The sequence below is a fragment of the Bombus pyrosoma genome, linkage group LG6, assembly GCF_014825855.1.
Source record: "Bombus pyrosoma isolate SC7728 linkage group LG6, ASM1482585v1, whole genome shotgun sequence".
Lineage (NCBI taxonomy): Eukaryota > Metazoa > Arthropoda > Insecta > Hymenoptera > Apidae > Bombus > Bombus pyrosoma.
Window position 1 is genome coordinate 9,188,191 of NC_057775.1, and position 23,155 is coordinate 9,211,345.

The 23,155-nt window shown below is 36.4% G+C and overlaps 1 protein-coding gene across 6 annotated transcripts in view; it reads left to right on the plus strand.

Annotated features, from left to right (window-relative positions):
- Positions 1-23,155, plus strand: part of LOC122568784 (lachesin-like) — a 473,901-nt gene that overhangs the window by 328,498 nt on the left and 122,248 nt on the right. For 4 of the 6 annotated variants that reach the window (XM_043728945.1, XM_043728940.1, XM_043728941.1 and 1 more), the window contains exon 4: positions 20,758-20,980. In XM_043728945.1, coding sequence (XP_043584880.1) covers positions 20,758-20,980 — 223 coding nt within the window. The remainder of the gene's footprint in view (positions 1-20,757; positions 20,981-23,155) is intronic. The other 2 variants (XM_043728942.1, XM_043728943.1) reach the window with 1 other exon arrangement.

Genomic DNA, 23,155 nt, shown 5'->3' on the forward strand with positions numbered 1-23,155 from the left:
TCAGGATATCATGTTGACGTGATGCGGTTGAGGCAACATGACGTTGACTATCTGAAATTTACGCGCGCTCATATTGGCGATCCTCGAACCAGTTTGTTGACAATAATGATCCTCCAGTCGCAGACATCGATACTAATGACTCTTAAATCAAACAAGTCAACGCGCATCGACAATTACACGGATAGGAGATTACTATTATTAAATACCCCCCTCCCCTTCATTTACGTGATTAATAACTCACAGTATTGAATCCGTTGTGATCAAACATTATAGTATTCCGAGTACATATTTCAGTATACCAATACAAAGTTATCATAATGTTGAGCACCGTAATTGTGCATAAGTTTCTATTAACAAATATTTCGTTAATATTTTTCGACAATTCTGTTGAAGAAATTACAAACGTTAATAAGACGCGGTAAAGTAGCGTTTAAAGCTGATATAGATATTTAGAGAAACAAATGATTCGACGAAATTTTTAAAGAATACTAAATATTAAAGTATCCTGATACTAATACCGTATCGTCATGATATTTATATAAGTTTATTAATGAAATTTATTAATAGCCTGTTAATGAACATTTTCGCGTAAAATATGAAACACCAATATCCATAAATGGAAATTCAATTACAGAAACCAGAAATATTCGCGTACTTCTGGAGTTATACATAACATTATATACTATAATTCATTCCTATCTGTAGCTAATATACTTACGTATAGCAGATATATAGAACTGTATAGATAATAGGAAACCTTAGATATCGACTTGACTCGCGGAGCTTATACGCTCGTTGCTATATTGCTGCATCAAATTGAGGTTACCTCCATTACAGCCGACAACACGGATGCTCTATCGCTAAATTTAATTGCTATGTAAGGTCACTATGTAAGGTCACTGTCGTCATGTTCAACAACCGGTGGGTCACCACAAACGCGTCTTACAACTTCAAAGACATCGATATCGCACTCTGCTACCACATTCCACAACTCCCAGATTATCGCGTACAACAATTCAAGGATCGCTGACATCGATTCCAGATACGTATTAATTCACACATTGCCTCTGATACAGCAACAAGACTGCGAAATATTCCGCCAGAATGACACTTTTCGGAGGCGTTCTTGAAGTCGTTCGAGCTGAAAATGAAGGTCGTTTTTCACGGAAATAAGGCGTACAAGATTTTAGTCAACCTGTTGATATGTAAAGTCCTCGTGAATTTGGACGATATCTTTTACAAAATTTAGTAATCTTAATCTGCTGTAGGCTTACTTCGTTCGCGTTTGAATCCCGAATATTGGATTAGGTTCGGGTTATTTTTGATTTTCCGTGTTAATCCGACGTTAATACCGAACCGCGATAATGCTGACAACGGTAAATGGTAATCGGTAAAATTCGCATTTGGAGCAGTAACGCTGGCTGTGCCATCACTTATCTCGCCGCTTACCGCTCTGTATAATTACGGTCTTACGCGGATTTGTAAAGTTAAGACCTTCGTTGGCCAAACGTTCGTAAGACCGTATGATCAAAACTGCTCATTTCCATGAAAAACGATCCTCGCTTTCGATTTCAGCGACTTAAAATGTCCCGGAAAATACACATTCGGATAACAAATTTTCCTGTCTGTATATTATACCTTACTGCACACATTCTACCACACGTTACGTATTTACTAAATATTTGACAGAACAAGAGTGAAGTTTCTAGCGTTTTGACCAAGCGTACGAATATTACCAAATCCGCGCGAAATTCAAATTCAGGAATTTTGATGCTCAGGCCGTAACAAGTCTGGTGCGGTTAAAGGAAGTGACAGGAGTCAGGGAAGGGGGCGAGAAAGAGAAGAGGGCCCATCCAAGTGCTCCCTTACGAACGATTGGTAAAACGTAATCGATATCACGCTCAGTGAATTCTAAAGCAACCAACTGTAAATTGCTTACAGCTTATCAGTTTCACGATTACAGATAATGGAACAGTGTTCGAGCTGGCGCGATGTTGTATAGAATCGAGAGCGCGTGGAAACACGATACGATGCTCCGTCAGCCATGTTCGCCGTGCGAATACTTAATTAAATTTCAGTCGATAATTAGTTGTTACCCCCGCGAATTTAACGTCTCTCGATTTCAAGTATAAGAATGCCGATTGTTAGAACAAAGTCAAGTTTCCAGCATTCGTATTCATCGATTTTGGTTCTAGCTTTTAGAGCGTGCAGTAGGTTGGAATGGTTCTGTGCACTATAAATCTCCATTAATTGTATATGGTTGTCCGAGGAAAGATCAGGGGCTAAAATTAGATTAAATGGTATCATTTTAATAATATTTTATACAGTATGATTGCAAAGTAATAGCGAAGCAGGGTATTTATGTATATATTGTTTGAGTTATATAAAGCATTTTGAAATTATACAATTAATATATACAACTTGGAAGATATTCACTGCAAAATCACTTATATTTAGTAGAAAATTACTCGGCATAAGTATGTATCTGTGTTAAATTTACGATAAGTGTTAGAGATGATCCAACTGAATATAAAGACTTATTAATGCAATGCATAATGCACAAATAATTAAATACTTTCGCAATCTCTGTAAAATATACATGTATGTTTGTACTGAATGTTTTGTAACTTTTATATACATTTTCAGATTTGTTTCTTTCCCCTATATACGTACTCACGATAGTTGTGTCTGATTTTAGTGATAATAAAATTTCGAAATGTTTCGTATAACACATGCGCTATGTTCGTAATAAATTTCTACAAGTATTTAAACACTTTTGTGAGCCACTGTATTCGCAATAATTTAAAAGTGTCCAAAAACTTACGTACGGTAATGTATTCCCTTTACGTACGGTTCTCATCACGAAATCTCTGAAATATCGATTTTCATTTTATAGAATTAAATCCGCGAAAGAATGTAGAGATTAATCAAGCACAGATAAAAGCAATTACCAGAAAAATATGTATCTGAAGCCAGTGAAAAAATAACAAAGACGCTTTTTTACGATGCAGAATAGAAGAAAATGTTTTATGGCCGCGATGAAAGAGAATATTTCGTTATTAATTTTGTTAAAAGCGGGTTCGCCGATAAGCGATTCGCGTTGCAGGTTATTAATTTGAAAAATCACACGATATCAAGATATTCGAACGACGTCGTTCCGATTACGAAATTAACGACTAATTTCAATGAAAACCACCGCTGTGTTACATTGGATGATCGTGACTCGCTCGCTTTCAAGTAGCTATTAATAGCTTCCGATTTAACGATTTGTACTTTGTACTGTATGTAAAGAGTAACATTGTTACGTGGATTACGTTTTAACTAAAAGAGCTACAGATTGTTTTATTCGAATAGGTGGTCACAGCTTCTATATTCTAAACGATGTATATAATACAGAGAAATAAAAAAAAATTAGGAACTCAGAATGGACCTACTTTACAATTTTGTTATTATCGAACTTTACTAAATACTTGAATCAAAAAATATTTTCAAATTGTTCAATATTTCATTTTCGAGTCTTTCGTGTATTTAATTTTCGAGTTTTCAAGTTTTAATTTTTAAATTCTTAAAATTTCGAATATTCGAATTTTCAAACTTTTAAATTCACAAGTCTACAAGTTTTGGTATCATGCCATGAAAAATTCCTCCCGAACAGTACGATATAAGTAATAATCGATCGTGACGAAGCTATCGAACAAGCCGATTATTACATTTCCCTGGCGAAAGCATGTTAAACCCATTCTCGGAAGTCAATTCGATCGTTATGGATCCATTAACGATTGAAGTGTTCACGTTAACCCGGTATCGCGATCATAAATCCGTTAATTGTTTTCCGGTATTAATAATCAACAAATCCTGTATTCTTCCACTCTTCGTGAACGATTTTCAATACGTTCTAATAAGAATTTTAACAACTAAAAAAAAAAAGAGAGAAAGATACGTGTAAAATAAGGATCCCTTGGATTTATCGAAATTTCCATTAATAAAGAAGATGAAACTGTCGTTCGATGAAATGATACGGAAGCTTTTATCACGGTTGGCTGATTCATTTGTGCGATGAAATATCGCAGATCAGCATCGATTTGTGATCCATATCGATGCTGATCTGACTCTATGAAGCAGGGCGTATACCTGTTTCTCGTGTTACACGAATTGTGTATTTAATTAAGCATCACGGTTAACCAAGGATTATCGTCACGGGACCGGAATGGATCCAAGAGTATGTGAATGTTTCACGATCGAGCGTCCAGCAGCATTGTTAAATAATAAAGCTTTCAGCGGAAAGGATCAAATGAAATACGTTTGGAGATAAATGGACGAAAGACAATTTGTTCGTATCGAAAGAGGGAAAACAGATTATTTGCGTATATTATCGTACACAATTAAAATACAAATGGATTTGAATTAAATTGTTATTCACACTAGACTTTAATTAAGCCTCATGTTAGCCTTGTCCTTTTCGATTTAATTTCTCTATATTCTTTTATAAATTGTAATCGTTATAAATAAATATTATTCCTTTTTTAAATAATTAGCCTATGATATATTTTTACCTTTATCTTTTCTCATTTCATCTTGAAAATTTCAGTTGAAAATTTGCAATTATTCCAAGGAATATTAGTTTCTTTCTTTCTTTCTTCCATTACGTATTATATTAATGACTTCTTATTTCGTTTGATCATTTTCAAAGAACTGTAATCTAACAATGTTAGGAAATAATGTGTTTGTAATTTTTTTTGTAACGAAGAAAGTACAAAGTAGCACAGAATAATTTCTTAAATGAGATAGAAATTGTTTCAATCAGAAAAATGCTGGTAACCATAAAATGTTGAAAACTTACAAAAACCAAGAAATGGTAAAAATTATTCTTAATTACACGTCGATTGATCTTATCTCAGTGCACTTAAAAACTGTAAAATTTGGAATTTTAACCCGCTATTTACCACATTTAGTTACATTTATTCTCACGACAATTTCGATTATTCGCGATGACCTATTCACAGAATCGTTAATCGTAAAACTATATTAATTTATTTGTCTTCTAGCATTTTTACATTTTTACCAGTGTTTCGAAACACCAAATTATCCCGAGAGCAAACAGCTGGCCTCGGAAAACTCGAGTAATTCCAGCATTTGCTTTTCGTCCATAATACTGAGAATTTGTGCACCGGAGGAATTGGCCTCGTTAAAAAGTCGAAACACGGCGAAAGCTTTCGAGCTGTCCGTCGATTCGCCGATGAAAAATATCACGAAACATCGACGCAAAAAAGAAAACCGTGTCGAATTGACTCGGACACCGAACAACTCGACAAGTTTGTCCCGGTGCAACGCGTCGTGACGCTTGATCGGCGACGCTCAAGTGTCGTCGAGGAACGGTTAAACGTTCTACGTGCTACACCTGTTGACGCTTTTTTACACACGGTGTACGTGAAAACGGTGAAAGAATGATATCACACGATACCAACGTGCTGGACGTCCAAAATGATCTCTGATCTATTGAAAAGTTAACTTTATTCTATTTCTTCTTGTCTGGGAAATTGTAGTGCTCAAAGCAGTCTGTCTGTGTCACAGTAGAGTGTGATAGAGTTATTTGAGCCGGAAGGATATTTGAATTAAACTGAGTAACTTGCCTCATAATTCGACAAATTTCATTATAATGACTTTCTATGCGATCTGCACTTGGAAACAGATAATTTAACTCCCTAGTTAATACAGTGATAAACAGTACATTTGTAAACAAATTTACATTGATAGCTCGACGATTAAAGCTTTTCATAAAGATATAACTCCTACTCGTCAAAAACAAAGGATATGCGAGTAATGTTAACGAAAATAATCATAGTAACGATCCTCTAATTATCATTTTGGACAGCGTAGAAACACGTTGCACGAAGATTATTGCTTTAACTTTAATTACTAGATCTCAGAATATTCGCAAAAGAGTTTTAATTCGTCATTCGGGATCTTTCTAGCAGAATTTAAAATTGTAATGGCGTAAAAGTGAATAAATGCAATCAAAGAGCGTTCTTTCTCAAATGAGAATAACGATAGACTATGGAACGTAACCGAATAAGTTGGTAATAATTTAGAAGTCGATTGTACTCGTTACGAGAGGCGAGAAAACTACATCACGCGCGTAGGAAAATGGCTCCGGAAACAGTTTCCTTTTGAATGGGCGTTTTTCCTCGTTTCGAAACGACCGGAGGAAATTAATGGAAAGCTGAAACGAGTGAAATAAAACGCGGTTGGAGAAACAGTGACGCCATTATTCGCGGTTGCGATTCGCGATACGTTCCAATCCGTTTCTATGTAATTACGCGTCTCTACAGTTAATTCCACTGTTAAGAAGATAAAAATAAAACTGACGATCACTTCCTAGAAATCGAAAATCGATTTCTCGCCTGCCTCGTTTGCACGCGTTGTTTTATCGGGAAACATATCATTTGATACTAATAAATATCGTTATGCTTACCGAAGATACTTATTCTGAGTTTTCCGTGAAAAAATATATACGGTGTAATAAAATAAGCGAGAGAATGTAATATATTTACGAAGATAGAAAAATAAGCTAAATAAACGAAGCGTGTACGTGAATTGAATAATGGAATATTGGAATCATATACCACAAGATAATTCTTGCATTTATATTTTACTATTTAACGATATGTTTTTTTTTATTAATTATCTTGTTAAATAAAGATGCTGATAGAACGTACCGCAATATTGCGAGAACCGTATATTTGTAATCTTATAGATGCAATACATCCTCGCATAACAATTAATTCAGAATGAAAAATTCTAAATTATATCGAATGTATTATCATAAACGTACATTTCCTCGTGAATGAATTCAGCTTATACATTCAATGAATAATAAACGCAAATCCAAGTTGAGCGCTATTTGGTATCAAAATAAAGTGATCAAAAATTTAAATCTTGTGCACCTACCAGCACGTTTCTACAAACCGTCTGTTTCAGATAACCACAAAATATATTAACCAAAATATGAGTCTCTGAGAAGCCAAATTACACATGATTAATGTTCAATTTTTTGCAATGTATAACTTCCATATCAAAGTTCATTTAGTGCAAGAAGATGCATGAATAATTCTGAAGTAGTATGAACATGATGTGGTAGCATGAATAATTCTGAATAGCATAGATTTATACAAATAAAATACGCAACACTATTACTTTCTATTACTTTTCGATTTATGGAGTTGATTAGTATGGTTTCTGAGTGACTCGTTCTAGTCCAGACTTTTTATTTTCATCGTTGTCGAGCGCAAATGTTAAGAAAGACGAGGATTGAAGAAAATTCTCCCCCATTTTCCTTCGCGAGCTTTGCCATCCAGTTAAGTTTGCATCGGTAATCCTCGAAAAATCCCCGCTGTAAGGGACAGAACCTAATAAGCTGTCTTTAACGTGTCGGTCTGGCGTTCCATCAGAGGCATCCCTTTATTAATAGTCGTATATTAAAACTCGCATAAAACTTGTCGGACAGAATGTCACGGGTGTAAATCGAATTACGGGTCACGCATATGTAGAAGTGGTAGTAAATATAATTTATAGCGACGTTAATTATATTTTAATAGCACTTTACGCGGCATACATAGCTTCCCGCGATAATATCTGTTCACCCCCTGTGCGCCCACCCCAAAGTCTCGTCCCTCGCATCCATCCACACTTCACACATTTTTCACTGGGAAAAATCGAATATTTAGCGGAATCCCTTGCGTTTCTCGTTTGTTTCTCAGAATTATGGAAACGTCTGACGATCAAGTTTGTCTGAATGCATAATTTCTCTGTTTATTACGAAATTTAGAAATGCATTTTCCTCTACAAAATCCATCAACACGTGAAACAATTCACTGTAAACGTCATATCTTCTACGAGAAGAAGAAATATCGATCGGTAAATAGTTGCTTTTTTGACAACTTCCACGTACACGTTACCTGCTCTATTTTAATAATTTCTGTAAATAAATGATGTCCTAATTACGGATTATATAATGACGCGTAATCTGTAACGAAGAAATAAGGATTTAGGAGCTTAAAAATAATAAAAATTCGGTAATAAGCCATTTTCAAAGAACATACATCGCGTTGGAACTCACATGCGTTCGCGCCTTTTTCTGTTTGTATCTTTTTTAGCCGATTCTTTCTCGTATCTCGCATCGTTGTCCACTGAATGCGAGAATATTTCACTGTGGAAATTAATCAGTGAAATTCTCGCAAGCAATTAATTATCTTGCTTTTAACAATTTCACGCTCCCGTTTATCCTTTGCGCCCTCGGTGTTCCCCTGTTTGTGTCACTCAGGTGCAAAATCGAGCGTAGTCCCGTTCACGATTTTATCGTGTTTTTCGGTGCATGCGTTGGCCGGCGTTGGGATTTCGCTGACAACGCATCCGATCGTTTATTCGACTGCGAGTAAAACGAAATTAACGTAACGTCGTTCACTTAATCGTCCCGTTTACACGAACACCACTGAGTGTGTGCCACCATGATTTCGTACTTGTGCCTCGTGTTATGGGCAACATTGGACATGATTGAAAAACGGCGTTTCCCGAGTCAACTGAAAAAATGCACGTGGTTTAAATCGCGGTTTAATCTGCACCTGCAACATTGTGATATTGTGGAATTATTTGTATCTCCGGTCTAAAATGCAGAGAAAGAGATTTAGTGTAATAAAATACTAATGAATTCAGTGTGGATGATATAGGTAATAATGACTTTCTTGTTGTCAAGATTTCTTGCATTTTGTAAATCAAATAAAAGAGATGCATCTTCAACTTTTTATAGGAGATGGATTTTACTAATTGTATTATCAGTAATATTCGAATACATTGATAAATGTACGTGTAAACTGTAAAAAACACATGTTTGTACACTTAGAAAGTTAAAGATATTCTCAAACCTTTAATAAAATATAGTTCACCGAATCAGACATATTTTCAATTTGCAATTTTATTGGAATCGTTATGATACGCTATACCACACAGCAATCTCTTCCTATTGAAATTACAAAATCGTATTACAAGGGCTTGCGTGGTTCGCCTTCGAAGCGTCGGGTTTTCGCTTACGGAGTTCGAAAGGCAAGATTCAAGGATCTTGGCAAACTAGGCTAGTCATGGGAACCGCATCGCAACCTCAGCTTCTATAATCACTGATATAACTTACTCAGTAGATGACTTTGCCAAGCTCCGCTTTTGAAAATACTTACTTGTAAACGAAGAAACGCGAACTGGTCGGATACTTCGCGAAGAAATATCCCGAAGAAGAAAGTCGAATAAATAGACGAAACAGACGAATCGTCGCGTCACCCTAAATTACATATGTACCAGTTTCTATGGACTGTATAACGCTATTATACGTTCGACCCGAAGATCGTGAACGCACTTTATCGTTAGTGGAATAAAGAATTTTTCAATTGATAGAACGATACCGTGAGATATGAAAAGTATAGTTCCCAGTTTCTTATTGTACGTTAATTTGACAATTTGTACAAAGTTTATACAAAGATGAATACAATGTCATAATATTCTACTATGCACAACTGTTAATACTGACAACTGTATAACATAACCATTCTATTTTTATTTGTAGTTTCAAATCAAGCAATATTAAACGATAGTGTACACACTACACACGATTACACATGTCGCGTGACTGACAAGTATTTATTGCGCGCTGACTAAAAGGATCTATATACCACACATCCATCGAAATGCATATTAACCACTCGTAAATCAATGAGAACTATTTTACACGCATGCCAGATGGCAAATATTTTGTTGGGAAATTGGCTTGGTTGTTTAGGTGATCGTTTCGTGACACTGCCGCGGTGATTTGAAATCGCATCGACGTGCGAATTAGGAATTTGGAGACATGTTATTGATTTGTATAAATGGATATATTGTTGTTGATGAATTATGTCGGAAAATAGAAATTTCCTAATTGCAAGATATATAAAGGGGAGTTCGATGCCTCTTTTTCAATACTTTAGGCATTCCATATTGGTTTCGGTAAATAGGATATTCAAGAATTATAATTTTTAATAGAGAAATTAATTTAATGGGGAATAAGCTTAACTTACTGATCCATTAACGTTTTGAGGGCAATACTCGACAATTAGGCTACTGAAATTTTAATGTATTATACCAGAATATAGAGAGCTCAATATGTTGGAAATTATGATCTCTCAATATCGGAGTATTACGAATATTAGGATATTCAGTTTAAGAACAAAACATACTTTCCTATTCAATTCCAAGTAATCATTATGAGCAATATACTGTGTCTAGAAAATAGTCAACAGATTACGTAACGTATGCTTATGTCAACTACTAATAATCTTTGCTTACAAGCATGAATCGTTAATAGAAAAATTGATAGAAGGTAACAAAATTTTATTAGATAAAATTAAATAGTTCCGAACAATGAATGTTTTGGTACTGTTCTGAAGATTGTAAGGCCAACTCTATTTTTTTAAATGGCGCTATAAGCTCTTTTTTATTAAAGCATTATTTTACAATATTTATAAAAGAAAGAAATTAGAAACGAAAAATATTCATAGAGCGTTTAGATAAATTTTCACCTCGGTAGTAAACAAATAGTAAAAAGAAGTAAACAAAATTAACCGAATGTGTCATATTCATGATCCATCGCGAAATCTCCGATGGCGCTTCCAAATTCATCGTTCAACGTAAAATTGTGTTTGTAGGTGGAAAAAGCACAGCGACGGAATGCGACACGCGAAAAAGGGACTCTAGCACAAAGTGTTTGCGAACACTGTAATCCTCGTGAGAAACTTATCGGACAGAACAACACGGTTCTACAACCACACACACATATACACACACACTCTCTCGCCGTTACACTACCATATAACGCATCGTGTCATCGCTCCAAAGCGAGATAAAACAAACGCACTTAACGCGTCCACTGCAACACGCGCACGCTGTCGGTTGAATCGCATTGGAAAAAAAAGAGAAAAAAATGCTAATTCCGTTGTTGGCATCGTGGTCGCTCAGCGGGCTTTTTAGTAGTTTAGAGTATAAAACATCTTTGAAGTACGCTGTTTGAATAGTTTCGGCAACGTAACGTGTATCTCGTGTGTTTGATTGTGTTTCACCGCCAAACTATAATACCTATATATATATATATATATGTGTCGAAAGAAAAATCTTGCTCGAAGTTTACATCAATCTTTTCCGATTGGCGAGAATTTCAGTGACAGTAATTGTACTTTTACCTTCATTATTATTCATGATATTCATTATCATTATATTTGTGGCGGCACTCGACAACACAAATACCGCCACTCGACACTAACTACCAACCGGACGACGGCAGCGCGGTGGTTAGCGCCTTAGGTTACGAACATTCGGGACCCGGGTTCGAATCCCGGCACGCTCGTAGTCTGATTTTTCTTCCACGATTCCTTAAATAGGAAGGAAATACACCAGTACCCCAGCAGCGACACCTACAGCCAGCAGCTACAATTATCACGGACAACACTTACACCTCGAATTGGTGACCCGAACAAGATCTACAGTAACAAAAAGAGGTGACCGTGATGATAGTGATACTGAGAACCCAACCGCTGCGAATTAAAACATCTGTGCGATGGCAAATACCGACAAGATCGCGAACGGGCACGCAACGAGCCCACCAAACGATCAACATGCCCCCGCTGCAGCCTCGGAGATCACGACGTGGTTCACGCTACTGGTGGAGATGCAACTCGATGACATGGATCTCACGGACGGCAAGCGAAAATTCCTGATCATCCCCAGGTGCCTCTCGGTTGTGTTTAAAAAAGTATGATTTTGCATACATATATAAATATCGTCAGTCTAATCGTTGGATTTTAAAAAATTACTTTATTAATATACTTGGTCAAAATAAGTCTACTTCTGCTAACTTTTCTTTATTTACTTATCCTTTTACTGCGAACGAAAAGGTGAAGGTCAACCGAACATCATTGGAAATTTATGACACAACGAGTCACCTTACATTGTATTAAGAGAACATACGTGTATGTTCAAGCAACGCGAAAACTGGCACGAGAAGAGTAACGGAAAGGTAGGAACTAGTTTAGTGGACGATTCCGTCGTAGCTAGATGGAGATTGCCCGAACGAAATTGCATGGGGAAGAAGGTGCAATCCCATGGGATAAATAGACGTTACCCCTGCTGACCTTTCGTCGTAGTTACGACGTTCCGAGATAAATCGACTGAAAATCGACGAACGATGTGAAACGTTGGATATCTGTTAGGGAAATTCGTTTCGCGGGTATTGTCGAAAACGAAGGAAGCAAAAAGCTGTCCATTATTTTGCCATCGTAGCGCGGTGCTTCTTTTTCTCCTCTTTCCTTTTCTACCTTCATGAAATTTTCTCAACAAAGATTGATATCCTCCATTGTTCTTTCTCGTCCTCGGTGTACCGAGTGTATGCGCTTCTAATAGAATATTTTAAAAGGCAATTTAAAAATACGGCCGGCTTGTCAGAGTAACGAAACCGTCAGCGTATAATGAGCGGGTCTAATTGAACGAGCTGATGGTCGCGTTCCATAACGCGAAATTATTTTAACGGACTTTACGTCGTATTCCATAGGAGCTGAACGCGCGATCACAACGCGCGCGCCATTCATTTTCATGATCGTTTTCGGTTCTTTCACGCGAGAAGATTAAATTCACCGCGACAGATTGCGGCCGCATCGGAATGAAAATAATGGACACGACGCGTGTTTAATCGCCCGCTTTAAAATTTACAATCGTAACCGTTGTACGGTAAAAAGTTTTATAGCGCTGAATCTGGTTAGCGTTGGTAATGATTTCGTTTCACTTAAAGCTAAGGTTTGATTTTAGTTTCGGACATGATTTCGTGGACTGTCTTTACGCAAAGCAAAGCACAAAGCACAAGAAAACAAATTTAATTTAGATCTTTCGTCTAATATTATCTGCTCTCTGCAAGAAACTAACAATTTCAACAATGCCTTTTAAATTTCACAGAGAACTACTGGTACTGGTAACTTAAATTTTTCTAAGAAACTATTAATATTAATAATAATTTAAATTTCGCAATAAACTATTGATATTAATAGCTCAACAGTGGAGCAGGCTGACCGATGTTCCACGTGAAATAATTATATTACAACGTGTAATCATGAAATGTAAATATTTAGAATTATGTCAATTTTAGATAATGTTGAATAGAAAGTATAGGAATATTATTGAAAGATATAATTTAAACTAAATTATTGTTCACAGTGAGGCTTCGTCTATATCGTATAGTAAGTAACTTAAACATGGACACGCATAATTTAAAAAAAATGAAAGACTTTGACATTTTGTTTTTTTGAAAAATAAATATAAAAGCTGTTTAGTGTAACGCGAATTTTACTTTTTGTATTACGAATTTTCTCGCATTTTTGCGACTTCTTCTTGTAACATAAAATTGTGTCAAAATCTTTTTACAGGAAATTTGTTTACATTACATGTAATCGTCGAATAATATGGTAATTATTGCGGATTCGAAACTCGTGCAAAATTTCTCTCACAGTAATTGAACCAGGATCGTTGGATTGCCACATTCATGATTAAAGCGTCAATTTACTCAGCTCAATGGACAGATCATTGCCGAGCTATTTTCTTGATTAACTAATATACAAGGTTCATGAAAAAATTAGGTTAGCTTCTTATTATGAGATAAATTAGTTTGCAAGAATTTAATTTTCTCGTCTCTGGCTTTTTAGGATACCGTAGCAATAAAGATCGCATTAAAGTGGAATTGTTTATTGCCTTTTGTGATCGCAGTGATATTTTTAGAAAATTAATTTCTGGCTGTGATGTTGTGGAAGATATAAAATTATGATTAAAAAATGTACGATTTTATAAATACGATATAAATAATTTTATATTATTTCGTAGATAATTTCGTAGATCTACTAAATATATAAAACATTTTTCTTTTCCTTCTCTTATACGCACTATTTTATTTTAAAAAGTGTAATAAAAATCGTAATAGTAAAGCGTAGCAGAAGCGTCTGCAAATTATTCATTGAAATGTGTTGACTAGAATAAAAAATACAATTCTCGTTTCAAAATTTGCGGTACCAATATGTACGCTAAAATTTGCAACAATCCCATCAGGCGTACGATGAAAATAAAAATAAAAATAAAAATAAAAACCATGGAATAGAATCGCTCGGAATCTGTAGCGAAAATCGATCGTTCAATTTCCCCTAAAACTAAATTCTCGGAGCAACCTCGCCCAGTCAATTCGCAAAAATCCCTGGTACCTCGTGTAATCAGAGAACGTCCCATTCGAGCGGATAAATTGAACAAGTCCCGTTGCCGCTCCATCGCGTACAAAGATCAGCAGGAATTTCTTAAACGTCGCTCACCGTGGGTGACGAATTGCGATTGATTTGCCCTGGTACACGGGAATAACAAACTCGACATAAACACTCGAACGTAATGTCGCGTTTCGATGATGCAAATTAGATCTATATGAATAAGCGTAACGCAATTTTTAATAAATATTTCTAAATTTATATATTTCGATGGACATGTATCTTGCTGAAATAAATGACAGAAATACGATATCGCGGGACGTGACATTTTTCTCGTTATTTTCGTATTTGATTGTGAAACTAATTGGAAAAAACGTTAACGATCGGCCAACGAAACAGTATTTGACGGTAATGTTTACAAAAAAAAAAGAACATATGCAAAATCAGGATAGTCGTATGTTGTTGAGACAACTACTCGTAAGATTCTATACAGGATGAAATTTCCGGGGTTCTAGCGTCAAGGGGGTAAATTTCGACCGGAACATTAACCGATTTTCATCGCACGCCAGCCGGTTGCTGACACCCATGGACTGCCGTGCGTAAATCGTTTGCATAGGACAACAATATTGGTATGCAAAGGGCAACTCTAGAGGGCGTAGAGTGACATCGCACTCCAAAGGGGTGTCAGTGATGTCGGCAGCGGATACGGGGCGTTCCACAACACTGGAACCCCATGGAGGGTCAGCCTTGGGGGCTTATGTTAGCAGTGTATCATAAATTATATGCGCTATGTAGGTTCACGGCGACGTGTGCACACAGGGTGGAACGTGCGAAGGGACGTGTGCTTGGGAATACATTGTGTCGTAAGCAAAGAAAGATGCTAACGGATAGGATACCAGGAAATACGGATGGAGTGATTGCGAGAGGAGGAGTTTATTTGTGGTTTGGATAGCTTAATAAAATTAGGTACCGTATCGTATGTGAAGTAGCGACCGTATAATTAGCATTCTATTTTTGTAACTCGATTGAAATATGTTCTATCTATCTTTAAATTATTATTATTATACGCTGCTTATTAAAGACTCTTTCTAAGACGTTTGATCAGTCGTCAGTTTAATGTATCGTAAATTTTAGTAAATTTGAATCTTCATCGTAGAAATAAGTCGTCTGAAAAGTTTGTTTCGTTTCATAAGGTGGTAATAGATGAACAACAATTTCTATTTTATATTATTTTATTGAATTAGGTATGGTATAACCAATATAACTAATATAAAACAAAAAACATTGTGCGTCTATTATTTTCTTATAAAACGAAAGAAACTTTACGGACAACCTAATATTTAGGGGAAATGCAAATATAGGAGACAGATATATTTTACTGTGCTTTTTACCAATCTTTGAAATGTTAATAAAAGATCAATTGTCGTAAATATTGTAGAAGTATTTGATGGAGAAAAAGCGATGCAAATACAGAGTATAATAATAATATTTATAAATCGCCGATCGACATATAAACGTAAAACTTCGTAGAGTTAAAAAAAGTAGAGGCCACGTGATTCTAGAAATAATAGCGTTACCGCAAATGCTGGAATTTCTCCACGTCGAACTTGCCACTTCTTACCCAGGGAAACATTCAGACGGAGAATGCAAGAATGAGAAATTATGGAGGCAAAGAAGAAAAAATAAACAGCTTGGAAAAATTATCAGCGTGGAAAGGAAGAGAAATAGGTGGAAACACGTAAGAATACAAGACGAAGACAACGTCCCAGAATGCGAGACGTAGGTGGAGAAACAAACAGCGAAGAAAGGGAGAAAAGGAATGTACTGGATGGAAAAAGTGGGGAAACGAGAAAGAATACGATGGAAAGAAAGTAGAGAAAAGGAAAATTGTCTGCGACTTGTGACACCATTCCGGGATACCATTAGTACGCAGAAACGTACGAGCAATAGTGCACTCATTTGAATGTGTGCAAATGCACGCCCGAGTGCATAAAAGAAACCGGAACGTGCAAAACTATTATTTGCACGTGCATCTCTGGAATCTTGTAAAAAATTTAATTCCTTCAAAGGGAAAGGATTGTAGCTAGTACGGAGTTATGTCACTTGAGAGTCTCTCCGTATAAGTTTCTTGAAACATTTCATTTAAATAGAGAGATCCTTCAGCCGAGTGATAAGAATTTGAAGAATTTTCTTTCAACATGGACATGTTGTGACGCGGTTGCTCGTTTATTTGGATACTCGTTATAGAAAACGTTCGTGTACGTACGTACTGTGTGTGTTTTGAAATTTCATTAACAGAATGAGGCACGACCATCCTGACTGTATTGTATAAAATTTGGGAGCAACTTGAAAATTTATACAGTGCATAATATTCGCAGTCTAATGACTATTATCTATAACTATCTAGAATAACAGAATAGAATAACAATTAAAATTCAAGCCAAGCAGAATATTATCCTCTTAAATCATCGAAACTGGTTAAACGTGTCTTCTTCTATAAAATCGCCAAAGTTCAAATTATTCAACGCATCAACTCAAAGTTGCCTAAACTTTAGAAAAGTATTCAGTTGCCTACCTACGTATTAGCGAATATACAAGCAAAGAGGAAGAAAGAACAATGAACTTTCAGTAATATAACACAATCACAGATCCGTCGTTACTCCGCAATCTCCAACGTTTCCACTTACCGCTGCCTCGAAGGAAATGTCTTTTATGCAATCCGCTATCTGTCGACCATCCCCCTAGTAACCTTATCTTCTCGGATATCGCGCGACTGGTTGGCGAACGTCTCTTGGAACGACTCATAGCTCGAATACCGGCGACGACAATTCGCGTTCGTTGGAGCGGGACAAAGTTTCCCCTTGAAAAAATTCGAAGGAAACACGATAAGGATCGCGGGCTGCTGATTCGAGAGAACGATCGCTGCCACGTCGGCAGATACGCGTAAACGAGACTGTCCTTGTTCTTTAACGATTCTCGTCGACGACGTAGGTGATCGTGATCCGGTTCGACGTCCTGACAGTTTCGAAACGGTGCGACAGCGAGAGAAAAATGAAAGGTCTGTTACTTTTCGATTGGAATGAATCGTTGTCGTGTTCTCGATTTCCAGAGTCAAGTTTCTTGAAAAGTTTCGAGAAGCAGCCCTGAAAAGTTTGGAACGTAAGTAGAGTGAGCGACGGGGTCAATGGAAATTATGGTTCATCGTTAACCTTTTCACGCTCGATGTTGCGCAATATTATACTTTAAAGCGTTATTAAGTGACTAAACGATAAACGTATCTGTTCTCGATGAAACTATTTTTCCATGTTAAATTCGCACTGCTCATAATTTTATCATTTTAATGGGGAGAATTATGTTTCTATTCTCAGTATAGTTGAAGTATCGGTTTTCAAAGAACAAGGAACATTCGGCTCTGTAGGGGTTAAGGAGATTATTTCCAAGAAAAAGTTTTTGATCGAATTTTGAATGTATTTGGATAATTTTGTCTGTTCTAATAGAATGTACGATTCCGTCAATAATTTGTTTTATACCAAGTGACAAAATTTAATTCGTTTGGTCTTTATTTTGGCAAAGATTGTGTGTATAACGACACAATTTGAAGAAAAAAATACAACGGACATAAACTCTCAGCTCAGAGCTGGTCTAAGATCGCGGACTCTATTCCCGTGAGATTCGCCTCATTTTCCTCAGCTTTTACATCACCGCACAGAGAAAGACAAAAAGGCTGAAAGAAAGAAGGAAAATTGAAAACGTCGCGTACCTCTAACTCTAATCTCGTTACCTACTTCCGATTGTCGCGGGTGTCAAGAAGATGCTCATCCTCTTCTAGTTTATCAGCTCTTCGACTAATCTAATGGAATTCGCAAATCTGCCGCTAAGAAAATACTCTTTCTTCTCGCGGCTGGAAGGAAGAAAAACGACGTCACAAAAGAGGATTTCATCGGTTCCTTGTAATTTTCTCAAATTTCCCGCCAGTGGGGCTATCCGCTCACGTCGAGACAATTTCCACGGGATATGCGTGTCAGCTGTTACAAAGGAAAGCAAATATTTACACGTCGCCGACTCGGGATGTCCAATTATCGCGTCCCGAGGCGTTTTATCTCGTGCGCTAACTTTCCGACGATATGCAAAGCGGCTCTATTAATTTTCCACTACGTCGGGAACGCGAGGCAACGGAAACACGGGGAACGCGTCTGTACTGTATCCTTGAAATTTGCAACGAGGCCTCGGCCTCGCGAATGAAAATTCAAATCTACTGCATTATGGAACGCGTTTCCATTAATTTTTAATGGCGCGGGTTACATGCGGCACGCCGACAGCTGCCAAAACACCGAACGAATTCGCTTGAAATTCCGGCCTCACTGTTAGCATAAATAACCTGAGTTATATTAACTTTTATCCGGATAGCTGGTTGTAAGAACTACGCCTTGGAAAACTGAACGTATTCGGTACGGTTACGTTGAAATAACACGCTGTGAACTATCGTAAAGCGGTTTCCTTTGTTCGTTTTTTCATCATCCGCTGGATAGTTATTCAAGTTAAATTAGCGTACTCGAGAAAACACTGGCAATGTTTAGTCGTTTCAATTTTCGTTCTATTCAAATTGCAGCAACCGGAGTCGATATACGAACTCTCTATTTGTCTTTTTATTCTTCCGTATGAATATTACAGGAGAAGAAGATGATAAGTGACATTTGTCATCATAAGTGGAATCTATTCTATGACGTTACGAGGCATAAGGTGATTGAGAACCGGATTCCATTATATTATTTCAGCATTATACAGGTTTATCTTGCTCTTCAACTTCTATTTCATCAATAATTAACAAGAAGAAAAAGGAATAACCATATATTATTCTCTGCGTAATAGCTGTACTACAGTTTTCAGTGAAAAGCATTCCACGCGACGGTGCGCGCATACCTTAACGCTGTGCAAATTATCTGGCCTCTAATAATAATTAAAAGCCCAGCATAGTTGGCACATTTTAACACTCGAAGGCTTCTGAATTTCGCGAGAAGAACCAAACGTAGTTCGAACTGTTGAAAAAATGCGGTGCTCTCGACTGGGTAAAAAGAAAAAAAAAAAAAAAATAGGTGGGAAACTGGAAACCTCGGTTGAGGCGGGATCGCGAATACCCAGCTAAATGTCGTCCCCGGCATTTCGCTAATTACCAACGCAACACACGAGCTACTACTAATTACGTGGTCCCGCTTAATGGGAAACTCTTAACGAGGGACAAAAGATTCGGCCCGTGAACAGGTTACATGCCACCCTGGCAGACTGTGAAACCATGAAAATTCCACCATTTATCGCTTTTAACTTTTTCCTGATTATTTTCTGCTTAAATACTTTCGTAATCTCTGCGAAATATGTACTTTTACCGAATATCTTGTAATTCTTGTTACACCTTAAATTTCTATATGTATCACGTATGTATAATTTTTATATGTTTCAGATTTATTTCAAATTTGACAGAATTATACAATTCTGGCAGTCGAGCACTGCTAATAAAATTTCACAATTTTTCGTATAACATACATCGTAAAAAGCAATGTAGCGTATACGGAAAAGACGTGTAAGTAGTATAGGGCGTTATAAATCAGACAAAGCATTTTAAGACGCCCGTTCTATTTCAGTCTTCTCATACGTAACAGCGTAATTTTTTAAACTAACTCTCTTGTTAACCTGAACTTGTTTCTTTTTAAAACTTACATTATATGTATGTTGTTTAATATCACGTTTATTTTGCACATTGCACTGTAAAATCAAATTAATCGTTATGTAATCGATAGGAGAAACGTAGCGACGTTACGATAATACTATAAACTATTCTTGGAGTTTGGTCGAGTAAATTCTTCGAGGTACAAAAAGCTCTTGTGCTCGGAAGCTTCGGCCCTTGCTTTGTTTCAGCTTCAACTGAAATACGTAAAGTATTTCGTGAAATTTAATTCACAATCATACTCTGTTTCCTCCGCTAGTTATAGTTTCTGTATTTTACTTACATACTTTAATAAAAATTATCTCATCGGTTACCCGTCGAAATCGATTCGATACTTGTGGAAGAAAAACTTGTGCTGAGATCTCTTTAATTTGACACGTGTAAATTCGCGTGTTCAATTAACGAGAGTTTGCGTGTAATTTGTAGCAATCAAAATTAAATTGCCACTCTGTATATATTACTTACAGCTTAGCAAATCAATTACATTTTTCATGTATTTATTATTGAAAATCTAACTAAAAACCACCATGAACAATAACGTGCATTGAGAGTAAATGCAATTGATCACATAAATGGTGTAATGGAACATTCGAAATTTTTATTAAAAAGAAATATATAAGATGCAACTTGTATGATAAATTCGCGAATAATTGTCAATTATTATGCAAGTCGATTAAAATATAGAATAACAGCTACAAATTATTCGATCGATTGAAGACACGTTTTTCTACTTTACAGATGACGTTGCAGGTTTCCTGGGTCCGGCATAGGGACGTTCATCTGCTCACTATCGGTCGCTACACGTACACGAACGACCAGCGATTCAGGCCGATTCACAATGCACAGACAGACGATTGGACGCTCGAAATCAAGTATCCGCAACTGCGGGATAGCGGCTATTACGAATGCCAGGTCTCAACGACGCCGCACATGAGTCACATCGTATACTTGGACGTGATCGGTAAGCTATTTCAGACATCTTTACGTTGCACGTGTTAGAAATGTTGTGTGAATGTAGTTTGTCAAAATTAGAATGATCATGTCGAACTACAATGCACGTTTAATGGGAAATTGTAGAAAGTAAATTGATTTCAGAATATTCCACTTTTATCATTATGGAATTATAGAACATACATATATAGTAGTGTTTGCTTTTGTGCACTAATTCTTGTAGGAAGCAAAAGTATTATATATTCTGACATAAATGGAAGTGGTCAGATAATTACTGTGAATAGATATAAATAGCAATAATTAATATTAGACAATAACTAAGTTGCGTTAGATTGTTATATAGTTGATCATGAAAGATGAACATATACTCGGTCGAAAAATTTATATAGCTAAATCCTTATAGCCTAATTCGAACAACACTTAATGTTTAACTGTTAGAAATTTTATGAATAACTACTTGCCAAGTACATTTGTATTCTATAGGTTTAGATATCCTTCAGATAATCGCAAGAATAGGATGGAGAAGAGTTAAAATTTGAAACTTAAATTCAACTGGAAACTGCAATAACATTTATGAATCATGACTAAGATATCGAAGAGGCAGCCTCCTAAGGATATTTCGTTTTCCTAATATATTCAGCCCTTTAATAAGATGAATTTTACATTTCCCCGCATTCCTGGCACAAGGATCTAGATTTTTGCATAACTGGGTCGCGCGGCTGCTTGTCAGCCGCCTTCAATCCGTATCATCGCGAACGATTCATCGCCGTATATGATTTTAATTAAACGTTAGTACACGGTTAACGAAGGGCTAATTACACCGCTCTACGCAACAATTAGTTAATTCTAATCTGAATCTGCCCCAGTTCCCCGACCATTGCGAGAAATTTAAGCTGGGCTTAAATCTTGGCACGGTGCCAATTGAACACCTGGGATTGGTTGATACCGATTTCTAGTTAAGCTACGACGTCGAACAAGGGTTTGATTACGGGAGATTACTTCCCCAACTTGAATTCCGACTGGTTAAGCTCTGTTTTCTATTCCTCACGAAACTGATACGAATGCACACGAAACACGGTAATCGTTGCTCCTGCTATCTTCTTAATCGGTATTTATACTCGTGAGACGATCCTTTATAGCCGTCCTACAATTCATTTCTCTGTCAAATGTTAAGTACTTGTGGCTACACTTGCTTATTTGGAGCTTATTTGTATCGTGTTTAAGACATTTTATACTCTGATTTAATTAGCGATGAAACGAATTATTATATGTCACTGCATCTGTAAGCGTAAAAGCGTAAAGATCAATAAATGAATATATTAATTAAACAGTATACGTGTTTACATTAGATCTGACTGAATTTTGTTTTACGTGAATATAAAAACATCTAGTATCCTTAATAGATGATAGATCGAACAAAATTCGTTTATTAGGTAACGTGGTATGCTTTCCATTGGTAAAAGTTCAGATTTTATTCTTTGCGGATGTTTATTTAGCCGATTAGTAAGCGTAGAGATTTGCATAACATGTAAATGATGTGCAGAGAAAAGGAGCGTAAGTGGTATAGGTCGCCATAAGTCAGACGAAGCATTTGAAGAGGCATTTCCTACTTCATCTTTCTCTTTCTTCATTTATGAGATAGTAATTACAAGTTTATAGTATTTCTTGACTATTCTCAGGGAGTTGGCAATTCATAAATATTTTATTCAAATCAGAATAGTTTTTATAACTTCGATCTACACGAAATAAATGTTTTTCTAGCGTGTAGAGAAAAATAATTCACAAGCAAATTTTATACCTTTAATAATTTCGAATGATACGAATTAAAGTTAAAAAGTTACGTCTGTACGATATGTCAGTTTCACATCCCTTTAACCGTCAACCCCATAAAGCTCGGGAACTTATCTCGTTCTACAATCAACGTTCTGCAATCTACAAGAGAAAGTGTTAGTGCTTAGCCAACAGATGCCTCGCGTGGCACACTTACCTCGAAGATATCTGCTATACTTTAACCTAAAATTCCAGTTTCGGTTACCAGTCTGCGTCCTCGATCCACATAAAATGAAATTGCCCTTACACAAAATTAATCCTATTCATGGTAGCGCATTAGCATTTTACGTAGCATCTTCACGTAATTATGTGAAGTCTCATAATCGACGATCTGCAATGAACAATTAAAAGAAAA